We start from the raw sequence: 21,372 nt of genomic DNA on the forward strand, positions 1-21,372 counted from the left end.
CCTCATGTGGAGCTCTGTGTCTTTATCAACGATCCTATGAATGCAACACAGCTTTGGAGCAGGAGTTATTCAGAGCGTAAACATATCAACACATGCAGGTTGCTTTCCTGGAGTTCTGCCATCCATATGTAAAGTTTGGGATGTTGGCCTGTCAGGAACTGGTTGGTCGATGAGATTATGAGAGGCTTCAGCAGGAGAACCCACTAGGGAACCTTAAGAAGAGGAAGGCTTTGAGCCAGGGGAGTGGTGGTGGGTCATGGAAGACAGATCAGAGGATGAAGCTGGGGGCAGAATGGTTGGATGCTGAAGCAAGCAACAGGCTTCAGTGGGTGAGAGGAAGAAGAGACAGAAAACACTGAAGATGTAGGACAGTCAGCTGAGGAAGAGGTAGGGACAGAAGCTGCAACAGATTCACAGGAGCCTGGCAGTCTTACTGTATTCAGCTTCCCTTCCCCTTGTCTCTAAGGGCTCAGAGAAGGAGACTTAGGTGGAAAAACAGAAAATAAAATACAGGAATGTTTTGTATTAGGGGAAATTGCTTGCAAAAGTGAGTATGTTAGCCAAAACTGCATACAAAGATGTGTTTACTAGGAAAAATTCAGAGTAAAACGTTGATGATTTTTCATTATTATTATTTTTTAAAATGCAAATTGCTGCCTAAATGCAGAGAACCAAATTTAAGATGGGAAAAATGAGAACTGAAACTGCAAGCTTCACCCATCCCTATCTGCCACAGAACTATGCAGACTACAGGACATATCTTGGGCTCCAACTACAAGGGATGATGGCAGACCTCTACCGTTAAAAGCTGTACTTTCCCAACCAGGAGTACTGCAGTGTTTGCGTCCCTCTGTGAAATCTAATGTGCTAAAAGGGTGCGAAGACAGTGGGGAGGAGAGTCCAACTCCTCCTGCCTTTGGGAGCTTTAAATGCCAATCCCAGACCCAGCTTTACATGACTTTGGTAGAACCACATTTAAAAACACCGGCTCTGTTATATTTAGTCTGAGTCATCTTTTCTCTGTAATGAAACTCCTTCAAGAACCAAATAGAGAGGGTGGCACATTTCATCCTTTTCAGCGTGAGCTTTGATTTGATGGCACTTGAATGAATTCATGCAATGTGTGATTCTAATGGTTTGCAATCGACGGCTGGATGATTTGTTCATGTGTCCCCCTGGTGGTGTCTTCAGCTCTTTTTCACTCAGGCAACAGCACACTCCCATATCAAGTAGCTTTTCATAAGCCAAGAAAGAGAAGTGGCAAAGGTCTGGCCTACTGTGACCCCAGTCTTCTTGAAAGCTTTTGTCCTACATGTATACATGCATAAGCCTACATGCATTTAAAGTCCTGTAGCTTATGCGTTAGTTTATCAACAGAGAAGAGGTTCAAGCAAGCTGGGTTTTTCCTACTCTTGTTCTAAGGAGAATCCTGGGAACAGCATGTCCTTTTGCTAGTGATGCCAAGGAAAAGAGTTAAATGAAAGTGATGCCTGTTGCAGAGCATATTGACGCAGGAGTACAGTTTTCTAAATTACATTCCATAAGTTGGCCAAAATACCAAGTTGTCATCTTGACCCATTGTAAAAAAAATCTCAATGGATCAGAATAAGAACTTCTATACTAAAATTACCACAATTAGTTCACAGTGCAATATGCAGAGGTGCGTCACAATTCTAGATTTACTTAAGATTGTATTATTCTTCCTCTGATATATGTTAGTCTGGAATTTTTAAAACAAATTCTAGAAAGTCTTGATGGAGCATCCCTTCCTTTTTAAAATGTATTGATGTACAGGTTGAATTCATAAGATAATGAAAAATAATTCCAAATCTAGGCATTTTTTGTGGATCCTTATTCCCAAGCCCTAATTTGCTGTCATCATCTGCAAGCTTCCGCTATGAAAATTCAAATATTTGATATGTATGCATAATAAAGATGTAGGGTGTTTTATTTGCATAACATAAACCACATGGGAACACAGAGTAAGGTTACTTAAACTGATTGAAATCAATATGCCTAAGCAACCATGTTTTGGATTAAGTTCTATTCTGCTTCTAAGATCCAGATTTTTGATTATTCTAGATGAGGCAAATGGGATGAGGCAAATGGAAAACAGAGAACACTGGGGAAATTGTGGAAGAGTGGCTTATTGGTGTAAAGAAGCCTCATTCCAAACCACTAGAAAGCCTGTGCAATCTTCCTTCAATGGTGGATTTGCCAGATGTCATCAATATGTGCCCACACTTTTTTCTGAATTCATGAGGACTAGAAACTTGTGTTTTAAAATGAAAACTGAGGTTTTTTTTAGCATGCTGAATTCTACAGCAAACACCAGATTCTGTGCATAATGCCTAATAGCCAGACATAATTCTTATAGAGCAGCTTTATTTATCTTAATAAGAGCTAATATTGCTTGCCAGCCAGCTACAGAAAATATTTGGGGATGGTGTGACTACATGCATTAATGTTGTCCTCTGAAGTAGTTTCTTTCTGGACAACTTGGACACTTTGGGTTTTCATTCTAAAAATCTGTGCTGGTTTTCTTCCTTTTAAGGCCATGCACACCTAACAGATTTTAATATTGCAACAATCATCCGTGATGGTGAAAGAGCAACCGCGTTAGCTGGGACTAAGCCGTATATGGGTAAGCCAAACCTTGCCAATTTAAAATAATAACATATTTTATCATATTCTTCCCACATAAAACTGTTTAGGATTCCCTGTGTAGCTTTCCCCCTGTGCCAGTTAGAACTGACCACCACAAAATATTTTATTAATGGTGCGGAAACTCAGGCAAAACACTTTCCCCCTGAACAACCAGCAAATATACAAAACCCAAAAACATCGAGCAAAAAATCCCTTCAGACACAATTAAAAACAGCACTTTAAATAACAGGACTGAAAAAAAAAGAAGAGGACTCAGGAAAACACTTGAGTAAATAGCAAAGTTTTAGCTGCCTCTAAACAGAAACGCTCATTTGGCAGAGCGTCTCATGGAGTGATCTGGTTTGTACGTCACAGTATTCCAGTCCATGGGACATGGACTCCCAGCCACTTTGTTCCTTCCTGTCCTTTTAGCTCAGAGCAGCATCTAAGCCAAGGTTTGGTTTAAGTGTGACAGCCAAACCCGGGCTTGCGGTTAAGGTTTATTCTTGGTTGCAACTCATGGTTCAGAAGACACACTAAACCAAAGCTTGGCTTAGCTCAGCATGGCATGTAAGTTAAGGAGAAAAGCAGCTGCAAGCTCCTCTCTGGGAGCTCACACATTTGCACAAATTAGTCCAGTGGGTGTGACTGCAGAGAATGTCCTGCTTCTGGTAACTACGGATCTTGAGTATGGCTTCCATTGATGACTGGAGCATGTGGGCAAGTACATATGGAAGAAAAGTCCTTGACGTCCCTAGGTCCTAAGCCAAACTTTAAAGGTCAAAATGAGCAGCTTGATAAAACCTATCCCCTCCCCAAGCCTTTGAGGAAAAACATTTTCAGAGCTATGTATCTTATTCTTGTTTCAATAGGGCTGCAGTCCTATACCCACTAAACCTGGCAGTGAATTCCACTGAAATGAGCGGGATGTACTTTTGAATAGACATTTACAGGAATGAGCTGTTAGTTTACAGCCAGTTTCATAGAAACCAGTAGCAACCAGTGGGGTGGTATTTCTCATCTGGCTTCCCAGCATGAAGGTCATAGCCGGTAACTGATAAGGGAAGAGGCCAGGCCGCAGAGAGGTTGGCGCATTGTGGGTGCAGCAGCAGAGACAATCAAGTACCCCAACTGCTGCTCCTGCTCCAACCTCTCTCCTGCCTCTCCCCTCTCCCTTTTGGTTACCATCAGTGATCACTGCATTGGGAAGCCAGATGAGCAATGCCACCCCATTCTGCTCTGCTCCACTGCCTGCTACTGACCAAAGCCAAAACGGATGGAGGCATTCAGTATTGTCCCCCCCCCCTTCTTTATCTTTTCAGCTCCAGAGATCTTTCATTCCTTTTTGAATGGTGGAACTGGTTACTCCTTCGAAGTTGACTGGTGGTCCCTGGGAGTGATGGCATATGAGCTCCTCCGTGGATGGGTATCCTGTTCTTTAGTGTTTAAAAAAGATTGTTTGGCATTATTTCAGTGCTTCGTGTTCCTCAGAAGTAAGCCTGGGATTCCACCCACCCACCCCCGGTTTTTCAATATCTTTTTTCCTTCTTTTTCTCAGAGGCCTTATGACATCCACTCTAACAGCCCCGTGGAATCCTTAGTTCAGTTGTTCAGCACCGTGAGTGTCCAGTACGTAACAGGATGGTCAAAGGACACGGTCGCCTTATTAAGAAAGGTAAATAACTTACCTATCCGGGAAGGGTTGCAATTATTTATTAGCACAATGTAAATAATAAGGGCCTTGATCCAAAGAGACGTGCTCATGCTGACTTGCCTGCATGTTGCTGCATGCATGTATCTGTGATTGCTTGGCCTCCAAACAGATGGCACCCTGTGCATTGTTTCCAGTGCAATGCCAGGAAGCAAGCTACGCATCTCTGGGACTTGAATGCAGAGCTACTCTGCTTGGAACAATATTTGCTGTGCCCTTTTGCTCAGAGGCTTCTCAATCCAGATTATGTGCCACTCCCTCTAGAGAAGGACCATAGCAATGTCCAACCTAGTGGATGCTGTAAACTTTCACCAACCTAGTGCCTTTTAGATGTTTTTGACTACAACTCCCATCCGTCTCAGGGGCACCATCTGGAGGGCACCAGGTTAGCAAAGTCTGCTCTAGACTATGTGCCATCACTGAGATTTGTGGAATTAGCATGCTAAGGAAACGACTATGAAATAGACAAGTGAGGTGATCCTCCAGATCTGCTTTCTGGTGTGACTCGAATTCATTTACAGCTGTTCTCTTTGCAAGGCTTAAATATTACCAGCCAGCAATTATCAGGTTATATTTTTTCACTCATAAACATTAGGACTGTGCACGGACATCCCCCACACAAGATCTACACTGCAGCCCCGTTCTGTGGACCCTGGATCAGACTGGTTTGCCCTGTACGCCGCCCACCCTCCCCCAAACCCACCCCAAAGCAATTGGGGGGGGGGGACAGAGCTTAGGGATTTTACAGGGTTTTGCGTTGTTTTTTAAATGCTACTTCAACATACGGTTAGAATAGGGTTTAAAAATACAGTTAGAAGAGGGTACACCAGTACTGCACAGGATTGGATCCTCCCACTTAACAGCAAGCGGATCCAATCCTGCATGGTGCTGCTTCGGGGGAAGGAATAATGCAACCGCCCAGTTGGTCCCTTATTTTTTAAAGCTTCTCTTCCATGCCTGGCTTTCCTTCCCTCTTGATACCCTGCCCCCCCCCCCCCGACGGCTTGACTTGTTTGACTTGGCTTTGGGCCTTGAGTGAATCCGTTGCACAGCCCTAATAAGTGTTAGTAAGAAGCTGTGATTATTATTATTACTTAACAGAGCAATTGTTTACATGTGAACAAGTTCTGATGTACATCCAGATTGCCCTTACCTGCAAGGCCTGTCCCCATCCTTTCCCTGGAGGAACTGCTCCCAGGTTATAGATCAGGTTCACCAACTGAAATGAAGGAGATAACTGATATGAATATCTGGGTGTGTACAGAATTCAGCATTAGCATGATAATTATTCCTGCATGGAAAACAGTAGCCAATTATTGCAACTTCTTGTAAGTTCGGGGCAGAGTGCGGGTGTTTGGAAGCCTAGTAGTTTGTCAGAATTATCACTTTCTCTAATAGTGAATTCAGGTGCCGAGTGCTGACAGCATTGGAGCTACAAAAGGGGGGCAGTGATGGGAAAGAAGAGGGAATGTGCTCAGGGAAACCCCAAGAGTTTCACAAGTCTAGACAAACTTCAAAAACAAAACCCCTCAAAGGAGAACCGGGCATGCTCAGTAGCCACGGGCTGTCAAGTGTCATTTGGAAAAGAAGAATGAAAAAACCTGGGGTTAGGATGGAATGGAATGTCCTGTAGTACAGCTGGCTGGCTGGCTTGAGTCCTGTTGTTAGGAGATAAGGATATGTCGCAGCATTCTGTTGCTGGCTCTGCCTGTAATATCCTAGAGGCGATGCAGGCTTCCAGTGGCTTTTCTGTATAGCCCCTTGCACTCAGATAAAGAAACTCATGTTCATTTTTCAGTAACAGTTACCAAGTAATATGTGCCTCATTAAATAACGTTTTCCTATTTCCGTGAGAGAGGAAACTTGTCATTCTGTGTTTATAAATGTTGGATAGTTTTAAAAAGCTAGATTTCAGCGTCCTGTTAAAAATATATATAAAAATGCATAGCCCCAAAAATATTAGCAATTGAGCGTCTCCAGTGTAAGCCAATGGAAGGTGGACAATATACATAATTAAAGTTTGATTTTTAAGTGGAGTTCCATTATGAAACAATTCCATTGAAACTTGCTCAACAAGAGCACAGATGCCCTCTGCTGGATATCTGTAGGAACACAGCTCAGTCTTAAAAACAAACATCATCTAGAAAAAAACGAATATATCTATAGCAGAAAATAACGTTGAACAAATTATGTAAGCACACAATATAAAGCAGTTTTCTATATGCTTTTGCAAAGGATCTGGCCAGTGTATAAACATAATTAGTGTTAACTATCATTCCTTTAACTTTAAAGGGCATATTAAGATTCCCTTTGCGGTGAAGCTGTAGAACAGGGGTCAGCAACTTTTTTCAGCCGTGAGCCAGTCCACTGTCCCTCAGACCTTGTGGGGAGCCGGACTATATTTTGGAAAAAATAATAATGAACGAATTCCTCTGTCCCACAAATAACCCAGAGATGCATTTTAAATAAAAGGACACATTCTACTCATGTAAAAACACACTGATTCTTGGACTGTCCGCTGGCCGGATTGAGAAGGCGATTGTGCCGCATCCAGCCCCCGGGCCTTAGAATGGTGGCATGGAAATTGTTGGTTGAGTTGCTAACTGGCAGCGATCAAGCAATCAGACAGCTGCTTTCCTGCTTGCCGAAGTCACTCTGGCTCCACCCAAGAGGGGCATGTGCCACACTTCTGAGTTGGGTTAAATGGCTGGAAGATACAAATTCTGCCAAACTGGCTTGATCCATACAGTGAGCCTCAAGTTTGGCTTCAGTGCTTTATCAGAAGTCACAAAAATGGGTGGAACCAAACTACATCTTACACTACATGTGTAGGATGAAGAAGTGGGGTGGGGGAGGCATGCTCAACTAATCATAGGAACAGGAGGTCCCAATTTTCATCATGACTGTGGCACATGGGGACAGGAGGTTTAGCCCTTCTCTCCTCAGCTTCAATGCAGAAAAACAATTGCCCATCCCCAGCTTAGAAAAAAATTCCCATAGGTGCATTTAGCACTAATGTGTAGTTTTCCCCCTTAAAAGTAGAGCACTTGCTCCACATACAGGGGTCCCACGTGCAACCCATAGTTAATGTTAACTATCGTTTATGGTTTATTATGCCCTCCTTCCTCTATTAAAGGAAACACAATCCAGGAAGAGCCACAGTTTGCTCATAGCTCTGTAGTTTTTGGGCAGTGATGGCTCTTTAACCATCGTTAAGGGGAAGGTCAGGGTTTGCACACAACACTAAGCTATCATTAGTGCTAACCAAGGCTGAGAAACCAACTACCTTAATGATCTATGTTTAACCACAGTTAACCATGGTTAAGCTGCTGCACTGGGTTCACACATGACACTAAGTCACAGTTTAATAAGCCATGGTTTAGCTTAATGTGTGAACCAGACCACTGTGATTAGAAGGATGGCACCTAATGGCAGGGCCAGCCTCGTCTGCAGTGTGGTCAGGTCCTTTTTATTAAGAAAGGTATTTGCCATATCACAAGTTTAGCACTGATTTTGTTGACTTAAAAAAAGATGGCGACTGGATCTACTTAATTTCTTAGCTTTTGTGGGGGATTGTCCTCAGCTGTCTGTGATTATAATGTTTCCATGGTGCACATTTTGTTAATTGGTTTCGAATGTTACTTGTGTTTTGTGTAACATTCTTCTTTATGTTTTCCAGCCATTATTAATATTGTATGGGGTTTTTTTGCTAGGGGTTCTGGGTCTACATTTTGAAAATAAATGAATAGGGTATGCACTGCTGAACATTGAACAGGTTCATAAAGAGATGATTAGCATAAAGATGATTAGCATAAAGGGCCATTTGTCCTCTCTGATCTGTGGCTTATTCCACCAGTGCAGGATTAGTAGAATATTGGCCAATGGAAACATGGAAACCACCAGGGTTATAGGAAACAAAAGACTAGGTGGATCTTCCACTGAAATAAATGGGGGAATGAATGAACAAAGGAAAAGGCACAATTCAAATAAATGGGAGACAAAATGAATGAAATTTTTAGAATGAATATGAACAGGAAACTAGATTTTGTGTCCCCACCCCCTTGAACAGCTCTAGTGAGACTCAGGCAGATGCAATAGCCATGTAAGAGAGGTAGTATTAGGAATTGGCCCAGATCAAGGCAGGTCTGTACTGTTCTATCAAAATCAAGCTTTGCCTCATCACTCAACATTTGCTATTTCAGCTTTTGACAGTGAACCCTGAGCACCGCTTTTCAAGTTTAGCTAGCATCCAGACTTCTTCCTACTTATCTAACGTGGACTGGGATGAAATCTGCGAAAAGAAAGTGGAGGCAGGATTTGTGCCTAACGTAAGTCAAAGAGATGAGTATGTTTGTTTCTGTCCCTGATCCCTATGTATTGCGAAGCGGGGAAAAGAGAAAGCCAGGGATTTTCTGTTCTGCAAACAAATTTGGCATGCCGCTCAAATTACCTTGCTTGTCAATCGCATGGCTTTGAGGCAATATCCTGGTCTGGTTTTAACAGAAAGGCCGTCTGCATTGTGACCCCACCTTTGAGCTGGAAGAGATGATTCTGGAGTCGAGGCCGCTGCACAAGAAGAAAAAGAGGCTTGCAAAGAATAAATCCAGGGATAATAGCAAGGATAGCTCACAATCGGTATGTGTCCCCTTGCAATTCCCCCCAAAAAACTGATGGAGTGCTGAGTTACTGTGGGGGCTGTTACTTTGCAAAGAATGAGAGACTGGTCTCTGCTAGAGGGTGGCAGTGCTGTTTTTCCTTTCAGTTATGTGAGAATAAAGGGCATTTGCATTCTACCATTCTCTTATTTAATTCCTCTAGGGGGAACCTTTACCAGCCTGAGGGGCTGTCCCAGGGCAACATCCCACAAACCCATGGTAGTAGTTGGGGCCAGAGGCAAAAAGTAGGCAGAGCAATGGGTGTGATTCAATGGGTGTGTACAGTAGGCTACATTCCAGCCATGCAAAAGTCAGAGGATTCTACATACGCTCCTCTGCATCTAGGCAAGCAAGGATTACGATCACAGTTCAAAAGCCAGAGCTATGTATTACCACTTGGATGAGGGTGTTGAGGAGATCCAGGCAGGGAAGTTTGGCTTGGGGGTGGGGAGAGCTAGGGCAAGTCCCAAGGCCTGAATAAGGAGACATGGAGGACCTGAGGCTTCTCACTTCTGCTCCACCATATTAGGCAATAATAATAATAATAATAATAATAATAATAATAATAATAATAATTTATTATTTGTACCCCGCCCATCTGGCTGGGTTTCCCCAGCCACTCTGGGTGACTTCCATAAAAACCAAAAATACACTAAAATATCACAGATTAAAAACTTCCCTGAACAGGGCTGCCTTAAGATTTCTTCTGAATGTCAGGTAGTTATTTATCGCTTTGACATCTGATGGGAGGGCGTTCCACAGGGCAGGCGTCACTACCGAGAAGGCCCTCTGTCTGGTTCCCTGTAGCTTTGCTTCTCGAAATGAGGGAACCACCAGAAGGCCCTCGGCGCTGGACCTCAGCGTCCGGGCAGAACGATGGGGGTGGAGACGCTCCTTCAGGTATACTGGGCCGACGCCGTTTAGGGCTTTAAAGGTCAACACCAGCACTTTGAATTGTGCTATGAATGCAATCCCCTTCATGGATCACTGCCTTGCCGTGGCGAAGGGGCTTGAATAACTCAGAGAAGCTATGAACTATGCCGAGCAGGGTACCCAAGATGAACAGGTCATAGTGGAGAGTTTTGACCAAACATGATCCACCTGGAGGAGGAACCGGCAAGCCACTCCAGTATCCCTGCCAAGAAAACTCCATGGACAAAGACAACAGGCATATAAAAGTTATGACGCTGGAAGATGAGCCCCTCAGGTTGGAAGGTGTCCAACATGCTACTGGTGAAGAGCGGAGGACAAGTACAAGTAGATCCAGAGCTGATGAAGTGGCTGGGCCAAAGCTGAAAGGACGCTCAGTTGCGGATATGCATTGAAGCGAAAGGAAAATCCAATGCTGTAAAGAAAAATATTGCATAGGAACCTGGAATGTAAGAACCATGAACCTGGGTAAGTTGGATGTGGTCAAAAATGAGATGGCAAGAATAAATATTGACATCCTGGGCATCAGTGAACTAAAATGGACGGGAATGGGCGAAACAAAAAAAAAAAAAATCCTTCCAGTAGCACCTTAAAGACCAACTAAGTTAGTTCTTGTTATGAGCTTTCATGTGCATGCACACTTCTTCAGATACACGAAAAGCTCATGCACACGAAAAAGCTCATACCACACGAAAAGCTCATGCACACGAAAGCTCATACCAAGAACTAACTTAGTTGGTCTTTAAGGTGCTACTGGAAGGAATTTTTTTTTTGTTTTGACTATGGCAGACCAACACGGCTACCTATCTGTAACTGGGAATGGGCGAATTCAGTTTGGATGACTATCATATCTACTACTGTGGGCAAGAAACCTGTAAAAGAAATGGAGTGGCCCTCATAGTCAACAAAAGAGTGGCGAAAGCTGTACTGGGATGCATTCTATCAAAAATGATAGAATGATCTCGATACGAATCCAAGGCAGACCTTTTAACATCACAGTAATCCAAGTTTATGCACCAACTACTGGTGCTGAAGAAACTGAAATTGTCCAATTCTATGAAGACTTACAACACCTTATAGAAGTGACACCAAAGAAGGATGTTCTTCTTATTATAGGGGATTGGAATGCTAAAGTAGGGAGTCAAGAGATAAAAGGAACAACTGGCAAGTTTGGCCTTGGAGATCAAAATGAAGCAGGGCAAAGGCTAATAGAGTTCTGTCAAGAGAACAAGTTGGTCATCACAAACACGCTTTTCCAACAACACAAGAGACGACTCTACACATGGACATCACCAGATGGGCAACATCGAAATCAGATTGATTATATTCTCTGCAGCCAAAGATGGAGAAGCTCTATACAGTCAGCAAAAACAAGACCTGGAGCAGACTGTGGCTCAGATCATCAGCTTCTTATAGCAAAATTCAAGCTTAAACTGAAGAAAGTAGGAAAAACCACTGGACCGGTGAGATACAATCTAAACCAAATCCCTTATGAATACACAGTAGAAGTGAGGAACAGGTTTAAGGATTTAGATTTGCTGGACAGAGTGCCTGAAGAACTCTGGGTGGAGGCTCGCAACATTATACAGGAGGCAGCAACTAAAATCATCCCAATGAAAAAGAAATGCAAGAAAGCAAAGTGGCTGTCCAACGAGGCCTTACAAATAGCGGGGGAGAGAAGGCAAGCAAAATGTGAGGGAGATAGTGAAAGATACAGGAAATTGAATGCATATTTCCAAAAAATAGCAAGGAGAGACAAGAAGGCCTTCTTAAACGAGCAGTGCAAAGAAATAGAGGAAAACAACAGAATGGGAAGAACCAGAGATCTGTTCAAGAAAATTGGAAATATGAAAGGATCATTTCGTACAAAGATTACCATAATAAAGGACAAAAGTGGTAAGGACCTAACAGAAGCAGAAGACATCAAGAAGAGGTGGCAAGAATACACAGAGGAATTATACCAGAAAGATATGGATGTCTCATATACCCCAGGTAGTGTGGTTGCTGACCTTGAGCCAGACATCCTGGAGAGTGAAGTCAAATGGGCCTTAGAAAGCACTGCAAATAACAAGGCCAGTGGAAGTGATGGTATTCCAGCTGAACTATTTAAAATTTTAAAAGATGATGCTGTTAAGGTACTACACTCAATATGCCAGCAAGTTTGGAAAACTCAGCAGTGGCCAGAGGATTGGAGAAGATCAGTCTACATCCCAATCCCAAAGAAGGGCAGTGCCAAAGAATGCTCCAACTACCGCACAATTGCACTCATTTCACACGCTAGCAAGGTTATGCTTAAAATTCTACAAGGAAGGCTCAAGCAGTATGTGGACCGAGAACTCCCAGAAGGGCAAGCTGGATTTAGAAGAGGCAGAGGAACCAGAGACCAAATTGCAAACATGCTCTGGATTATGGAGAAAGCTAGAGAGTTCAGCAGCAGCAAGAATACTCATTGCAAAGCATTGGAAGATACAAGACCTACCCACCTTGGAAGAATGGCAGATGCAAGTAATGGACTATATGGAATTGGCGGAAATGACCGGCAGAATCTGAGACCAGGGAGAAGAGTCAGTGGAAGAAGATTGGAAGAAATTTAAAATCTATTTAAAGAAACATTGTAAAATTATTGAATGCTAATGACGTTGGAATGAAACGAAGTGGTTCTAGCAATAAGGAAAAATAAGAATATGTATGAAGGGATTGATATAAGATGAAAATTTGAAATTAGAATATGTGAAGATAAATAATTAAGGTTAAATTAAGAGGGTATGAATTTGCTGAATAAATTTTTTAAATGGAATACAAAAAAGGGAGGTGTGAGGAAGTCAGGAAAATAAGTAAATGATTGGAAGACATTAGAAAGAGGGATTTTTATTTCTTTTCATTTCTTTTTTCTTTTTATGTTAAATCTTGTTTTTTGTATTGTATTTAGATTTTCTTTATGTGATTCTTGTTAACTGCTTATTCTTTTTTTCTGTTCGTTAAAAAAACTTAATAAATATTATAAAAAACAAAACAGAAAGACATCTACTTCTGCTTCATTAACTATGCAAAAGCCTTTGACTGTGTCGACCACAGCAAACTATGGCAAGTTCTTAAAGAAATGGGAGTGCCTGATCACCTCATCTGTCTCCTGAGAAATCTCTATGTGGGACAAGAAGCTACAGTTAGAACTGGATATGGAACAACTGATTGGTTCAAAATTGGGAAAGGAGTACGACAAGGCTGTATATTGTCTCCCTGCTTATTTAACTTATATGCAGAATTCATCATGCGAAACGCTGGGTTGGATGAATCTGAAGCCGGAATTAAGATTGCCGGAAGAAATATCAACAACCTCAGATATGCAGATGACACAACCTTGATGGCAGAAAGTGAGGAGGAATTAAAGAACCTTTTATTGAGGGTGTAAGAGGAGAGCACAAAATATGGTCTGAAGCTCAACATCAAAAAAACGAAGATCATGGCCACTGGTCCCATCACCTCCTGGCAAATAGAAGGGGAAGAAATGGGGGCAGTAAGAGATTTTAATTTCTTGGGCTCCATGATCACTGCAGATGGTGACAGCAGTCATGAAATTAAAAGACGCCTGCTTCTTGGGAGAAAAGCAATGACAAACCTAGACAGCATCTTAAAAAGTAGAGACATCACCTTGCCAACAAAGGTCCGTATAGTAAAAGCTATGGTTTTCCCAGTAGTGATGTATGGAAATGAGAGCTGGACCATAAAGAAGGCTGATCGCCAAAGAATTGATGCTTTTGAATTATGGTGCTGGAGGAGACTCTTGAGAGTCCCATGGACTGCAAGAAGATCAAACCTCTCCATTCTTAAGGAAATCAGCCCTGAGTGCTCACTGGAAGGACAGATCGTGAAGCTGAGGCTCCAATACTTTGGCCACCTCATGAGAAGAGAAGACTCCCTGGAAAAGACCCTGATGTTGGGAAGGATGGAGGGCACAAGGAGAAGGGGACGACAGAGGATGAGATGGTTGGATGGTGTTCTTGAAGCTACCAGCATGAGTTTGATCAAACTGCGGGAGGCAGTGGAGGACAGAAGTGCCTGGGGTGCTCTGGTCCATGGGGTCACGAAGAGTCAGACATGACTAAACGACTAAACAACAACAACATGAATGCAATGGCAGAGAACTCACCTTCCATTAGGCGATATGCAGCACCAGTTGCTTTGCTACTGGACTACTGCAATGCGCTCTATGTGGGGCTACCTTTGAAGGTGACCCGGAAACTACAACAAATTCAGAATCCAGAATGCAGCAGCTAGACTGGCATAGCTGTCAACTTTTCCCTTTTCTTGCAAGGAATCCTTTTTGGAATAAGGGAATTTCCCTTAAAAAAGGGAAAACATTGACAGCTATGTAGACTGGTGACTGGGAGTGGCTGCCAAGACCACATAACACTGGTCTTGAAAGACCTACATTGGCTCCCAGTACATTTCTGAGCACAATTCAAAGTGTTGGTGCTGACCTTTAAAGCCCTAAACAGCCTTGGTCCAGTATATCTGAAGGAGCGTCTCCACCCCCACCGTTCAGCCCGGACACTGAGGTCCAGCTCTGAGGGCCTTCTGGTGGTTCCCTCGCTGCAAGAAGCGAGGTTACAGGGAACCTCCAGGCAGAGGGCCTTCTCGGTGGTGGCACCCGCCCTCCCATCAGATGCCAAGGAAATAAACAACTATCTGACTTTTAGAAGACATCTGAAAGCAGCCCCGTTTAGGGAAGTTTTTAATGTTCGATGTTTTGTCGTGCTATGATGTTCTGTTGCAAGCCGCCCAGAGTGGCTGGGGAGGCCCGGCCAGATGGGTGGGGTATAAATAATAAATTTATTATTATTATTATTATTATTATTATTATTATTATTATTATTATTATTGCAGAACTGAATGAAGGAACCAAAGAGAGGCTTCCAAGTTGGTCTTAGCATTTGTGCTATATAAGTCAACTCGGGAGCAGCCAGTATGAGGTGCACTGTTCCCCCAGCTTCCCAGCACTGTGGGCTGCTGCTGCTTACTGTGGAGGAGAGTGGGGTGGAAGGGGGAGCTCAGTGCAGTGTGGCACATGGTGGCAAGTGCGTCCGATTGGCTCCCTGCACCTTGCCACTCCCCCTCTCTGTAGTGGCGATGGCCAACAGCGTTGGGAGGCTGGGAGAACCATGGAGCCACACTTGCCTCGCCCCACCAGCCCCTCCTGAGTAAATGTCATTCGGAAATTTTGACAGAAAGTGCATGTTAACTGTTTTCTTTTCTTTTATCAGGAAAATGACTACCTCCAGGATTGCCTGGAAGCAATTCAGCAAGATTTTGTCATTTTTAACAGAGAGAAGTAAGTTTAGGAAGATGCTGGCCTCCCCCCGGGAGGCTTTTCTTGAGACACTGGGAAGTACTGAGGGGAGAAGACTTTCCTTCAATGAATTTCCTTAGGCTAGCTTACCATAGCACCCAAGCCACTGAGCAGGATTTGAATTGGGTGCAGAGTTAAACTCCTTATGCCGGCCAACTGATGTCCTCCAGATGTTTTGGACTACAACTCCCATCATCCCTGACCATTGGCCATGCTGGCTCAAGTTGATGGGAATTGTAGTCTAAAACATGTACTGTAGTGAGAATCTGGCTAGGGAAGGCTGTTTTATGCTATAGATGCCCCCTGGTGGTGAGGAGGGAGAAGAGGATACTGTTATTACTAGCAGACCTACTCCATATTTTGAATCAGTTAGCTATCATGGCACTAATGACTGTTCATCGTGCAAATATCATTTTTCACCTAAGTGACAATGCAAAGTGACAATGCAATGTGAATTGTGGTGTTTTATTTTTTAAAGTATTCCACAAGGATGTTCTAATTAGCAGGGGGTGGCATACGGCACAAACAGCCTGAGGTCAGCTAGTTTACAATTCCCTACAACTTTGAGGCAATCGAAATGTCAGAAACTTGAACAAAGAATGTATCATACATAATTCAAAAAAAGAGATTTGTGCAAAATGACAGAAATGCAGGAAGAATACCAGACAGCTTGGCCTGAGATGAAGTTCCTTTTTTTAGAAAAAAAGTGTGTTAGACCCAAGTTGTGCTGGCATGATTTAAATCATTCAAACAGGGTAGGGAGTTCATTTCACAGAAATAACCCGCTGTGTGGATTCTCTGTCCTCTCCATGGTTGCATTTCAAGAAGCAACACGATGGGAGGTGATGTGAAAGGAGTTTCTAAATTGATTAAAATAATTAAAAGTGATCAGCATTCTCTGAGTAAACCCTCAAAATGTCCTCAGGAACGCCCTTTTTACAAGTCCTGGCCCCAGAGGCCACAATCAGCTAAAAGGGAGGGCTTGAAACTCATACCAAATCTCCCTAAATATACACATTTTAAACCCCCATTTTAAAAACCACATGCTTCATCTCAAAGCACCACTTTCGTAACCTTGTTTTCACACGGACATAATAGCCTTCCTTCTCTCTCGGTCTCTCTTGTACAGGTTGAAGAGGAGCCAAGATCAAATGAACGAGTCCATTTCTCCTCCTGAAACCACCGACGAAGCTGAGACTGAAACAGAATCTGAAAATTCCAACCTGAATATGTGTAGCTCAGTATGTTCTTCCACAGGCAGCAGCTAGGACTATGGAGAGGAGGCAAAGGGGCCGGGAGCTTGCGCACCTCTTGAATAAATCATTCTCAGGTTGCACTGACAAGCAGATGACAGGACACTGAGTACCTTGGTTGAAGAAAAGAAGAGGAGTCACACAAAACAACACTGTAGAGCCGCAGCAGAGGCAGATAGTTCTTACAGAACTCATGGATTTTTTTCCCCTTCAGAAAGGGATCGCCTCTTTTACCCAATACTTTGCTATGCAACACTTTGGTGAAAACCGTTCCATTTCTTCCTTTGCTCTTTTCTTTTCGCAGGGACAGACAGTGGGGTCTGAAGGATATTGGCAAGGCGATAAGGGTTCCAGACCCAGTTCCAGTGTAGGTCCAAGAGAATGCAGATTGAAAGCATGCATAGTGGTCCTAGAGGACTAGGAAAGGGGGCAAAAGCCACTGGAAGCTCACTTTTATGGGACCGTCCTTAATATGCCAGCTAAGGCTCATGCATGCAAGATTGTCTCTTGGTATTTTCAGAGCGTTAGAGAGTTCTTACGGACCATGGCAGTTGCAAAATACTTGTATGTTCAACTGGGACAATACAGTGACAACATGGCCATACATGATTTTCAGAGAGCCCAGTCTCAGCATTAATGGATCCTTTCCAATGGTCCTGTCCAGGGCCAGATATGCTGGGTTTTTGCAGCATGGAATTTTAAAATGGTTTTGCTGCAAGGTAGAGTGTTTTCCTAAACATGCCGAATTGTTTCACAAAGCTATCCTTACTTAACAAGGAGCTGTTTAAGCTACAAGCATATTAATAGAGGTTAGTGTTTTCTTCACTCATAATAAAGGAGCAGGGCACTAGTTTGGCTGGATGTAGGTGAGATAGCTATAAAGCAATGCCCTATTTATGCAGGAAATGATGTGTTGATGCGCTTTTTTTTTGTCTGCGTCATTCTAAGTGTATTTTAATGTATTGCATAGGATGTCTGTCTCAACTTCTTGCGAGGACAGGAGAGGTCCGATGTTTTCTCCAGCTGTGGATATTGCCTTTTTCAATGTTTCAGAAGCCCTTTTCTTCCCTATCCTGCAATCCTGTTCACACTTACCTGGGAATCAGCTTCATTGAACTCAGTGGGACATAGTTCTGAGAAGACTTACATAGGATTGCACTGCCGGTGGGCTTTAGGTTACTCTGATAAAAGCGCTTAGAACCCCTGGTTCTAGGACAGTAAATATATGTGTTGTACATAAATATCGTAAGTGTTTTAATTCAAAGCTGTTTGTTACCAGCTGTCTATGAGATTGCCATGTTTGCATTCCAGTTGTGTTTTCCTGTAGGAAAGTGAACTTAGCATGCTTTTACTTTCAAGACATTTCTCCCTCGCCCTGCTGTTTTATTGAGGTGCCTGCTACAGGCCAATATGCCAGGGTTGGAACCAAGGTCCTACGAACACAGGAACCAATTTACAGCCTTACTTACAAAGCTACAACTACCTCTGTAGCAGTGCTGTAACAAGTTCCTTTATATTCCATCACTGCTAAGGAACAGGGGTTTGCATGGAATTCACACCGACTCCCTTAGCGTGGGATTTCCACGAATATTTTTGGTCTCGATGGTTTGCTTTCCATTTTAATTTCCACAAACGCAGCATACGGCATAACCGGTGCGGAGCAATTTTGTACAGACAACAACCAAAACGTAGTTGCCTTTTCCACAGTTTTATGTGGAGTTTGGTTAGGAAATGAGCATTGTGCACAACCAAAATTTCACGAAGAACAAAATTCAAGTTTGCTGGTGGAGTACAGTGTAGGGGTATTCAAAGAAGCCAAAGTTTTTCCTATCAGTTCCTCTCCCTAGCCCAAACCAAGGGAATGGCAGCCCCCCACCATGAAACTCTATTCACTTTTGGAAGGGGTAGCACAGTCTCACAATACCTGGTGCTATGCTGGTACTGCAGGAATATCACGCTGCAGGTGTTGCCATCTATGCCAGCAGAAGTGTTTAGAGTCAAAGCGCCAACTCGGTTAGTCAACTGATTCGGCTGCATTAGCACAAGAGACTTCGCGGCACACATACTCCAGCTTGAATCCCACACTTAAGTGTGGGTTGGCAATTACTTGCTCTGTTACTCTGCTGTGATGAATTCATCAATCGCAGATTTAACATGCTGAATTATTCATCCTTTCCTCCAAGTGGACTCTTGGAAGGAGTGTGTGCTGTGCACCTACCATTGTGTCGAAGATTCTGCCATGATTTTCTTAAAACAACAGCAACAACCCTGATACCATCTAAAAACATTATCTTTATTCAAAATGAGCTAATAGATGTTCTTCTTCTTATTGGCTACTTGATTCATGGGAAAGCGGCATCTGCTCTGTCCTTTTAAATTGGTGCCGTGCCACTTTAAGCAAAGAATCCTGGGAGTTGTAGTTTGTTAAGGGTGCTGAGAGTTGTTAGGAGATCCCCCTTGTGGAGTTGCAATCTCCAGGGTGATTTAGCAGGGTGATTTCCTTCTTCCCAGGAAAGCTACACTTCCTCCCTGTCCTTGAGTCATTTATTCTGCCAATACTGTACTGCATTCCTGATACACAATATAGCACACTGACTTTGAGGAATCGAGGGTTTGATTGAGGCACAATCTTTTAGACGAGGAATTTATGTATTTTTAAAGCCTGTTCCTATGTACTTTACTAAAGCGATGTACTTTTCACTATAATACCTGATACGCGTGGGGTGCAATCACAGGGACCTGTGGTTTCTAAGAAATAACTCTAAAATAAATGCTTATATTGAGCACAATGGTTATTGGTATCAATCGTCAGTCAGGAAGTGAAGAACTGGCTTGTTTCAGCAGGTAGAATTTGTTGTGTTACAAGCAGGTAATCGAATCCGCTTTGGTGTGGACCGTGGCTATTGTAAAACATTCCAATGGGGATGGGCGCTAAGGTCCAAAAAGCAGCCCGTGCCCTGATCATTTGTCTGTAAATTTTGCATACCAGTAAATATGTGAGTTCATGCCTCTCACTCTTGTTGATGGTGAATCACTGTAAATGCTGAAAGGGACCAAGACTTGGACAGAAGCATTCTTGTTGATGGAAGCAGGAATGGTGCCATACAATAAAAACACGAGACAAGCCCTGCTGGATCAGGATGAAGTTCCATCTAGTCCAGCATCCTCTTCCCAAAGTGGCCAGGCGCCTGTGAGAAGCCCACAACCAGAACCTTGGTCAAATGTATACCACTTGGTCAACCACATGGAAAGGCCTATTGCAAAGAAAGCCCACATCTAGATGTCATTTGATTACAACTTCCCATCAGTTCCAGCCAGACTGGCTAATAGGAGATGAAATCCCACAATATCTTGAAGGCACCAGACTGGTACAGTGGACCGAGTGTTGACTAGTAGGGTCCAATGCCAACTTGGCTGTGGGGCTAATCAGCCAGTCCCTATGTCTCAGTCCAACTGACCTCATAGGATTTCTGTGAGAATAAAATGGGACCGGTCGCATGTATGCCGCCCTCAGTTTCTTTGGTGGAAGGCTGCAAGCCAACCACAATTTTTTTAAAAAAGAATAATAATACGGTGGAGAGTTAGCAAGAGAAGCCTGGGAGCTAAAATAGTAGCAGAGCTTCTAGTGTTGTAGGTGAGCTGGCAACTTCACATTCAGGTTATCTTGATGTGATTTGGGCCCTCACATCTGAACATTTCACCGTTATGGTAAGATATAAACACACACACACACACACACACACACAGAGAGAGAGAGAGAGAGAGAGAGAGAGAGAGAGAGAGAGAGAGAGAGAGAACCATATATCATATGGTGTTTAATGAACGCAGTAGACGGGGCTTGCAGATCTCTGAATTAGGAGCTCACTTGGTGCAACCTGAGCTACAGTCAGCCACTTCTCGAGTTTATCAGCAGGAGCCATCATTCATTGTACATGCAAACTATTCATGGGGATAAACCTCAGAGAAGTACTATTTATAAACAAATGCAAAACACCTGTGTTGGCAATAGAAAGCTAAGATGCCGATGGGATCTTGATGGATCGAGAGTGATTATTCTGTTGTCGGTTTATTACAGTACAATTTTACTTTGTAAAATATCTTTGTAAACAAGGTTCGTTCATTTCTGTAAGTTTTACTGCATGAAAAGGAACAGTCTGTTCTATGAGGACGTTTCAGTTACAGCAATATGTTTGTGGGATTGTTTTTATTTTGGCAGGTATCTGCCGAAAAGTCATTGCATTTGTGGAGTAATAAATGTGTTTTGGTTTTTTAAAAAAACAGAACTGAACATTAACATTTATTTATAGGATTTTAAAAAACAACAACACAGCAGTTGTGTTGCAGTGGTGTGGCAAGTAGAAAGTGGTCACTGAAGAGTCCTTTTTTGGCAAAGGTTGCAGGGCAGAAGCAGAGTGACATCTGGATTAGATGCATGCCTACTGAACGGTAATCCTACTGGACAAGTCAGACCAATATCAGTAGCCTCCACCCATACTGAGTGTGCCTGACAAGTCAGAAATCATGCAGCTCCATGCTGCTGACCAAAATGCTCCTCTGCCTCTGATCCTAAGGACACATGAATCTGCTGTATCCTGAGTAAGACCATCTAGCTCAGACAGGTCCCTCCCAGTCCTTCCTGGAGACGCTGAGGATTGAACCACCATTCAATACATGTTCTCTGCCTGCATTGCCCACCAGTAATGGTATGGAGCTTCTCTCCTCTAGAACAGTGTTTTGCTGTGAGCTTCCACAGCTGTTCATTAGATGGTAATGAGCTTTTGTTAGATTATTCATAGAGATTTCTTCTCTGATCCCGCCAGAGGTACTTTC

The 21,372-nt window shown here is 43.1% G+C and overlaps 1 protein-coding gene across 1 annotated transcript in view; it reads left to right on the forward strand.

Moving 5' to 3' along the window:
* Window positions 1-19,331, forward strand: part of STK32C (serine/threonine kinase 32C) — a 174,970-nt gene extending 155,639 nt beyond the window's left edge. Inside the window, exons 6-12 of the mRNA XM_079978467.1 lie at window positions 2,555-2,644; window positions 3,969-4,072; window positions 4,205-4,321; window positions 8,560-8,685; window positions 8,861-8,992; window positions 15,204-15,271; window positions 16,419-19,331. Coding sequence (XP_079834593.1) covers window positions 2,555-2,644; window positions 3,969-4,072; window positions 4,205-4,321; window positions 8,560-8,685; window positions 8,861-8,992; window positions 15,204-15,271; window positions 16,419-16,557 — 776 coding nt within the window. The 3' untranslated portion in view covers window positions 16,558-19,331. The remainder of the gene's footprint in view (window positions 1-2,554; window positions 2,645-3,968; window positions 4,073-4,204; window positions 4,322-8,559; window positions 8,686-8,860; window positions 8,993-15,203; window positions 15,272-16,418) is intronic.
* Window positions 19,332-21,372: the final 2,041 nt, after the last annotated feature.

This window comes from Podarcis cretensis, assembly GCF_951804945.1.
Source record: "Podarcis cretensis genome assembly, chromosome: 5".
In the NCBI taxonomy this organism is placed as follows: Eukaryota; Metazoa; Chordata; class Lepidosauria; order Squamata; family Lacertidae; genus Podarcis; species Podarcis cretensis.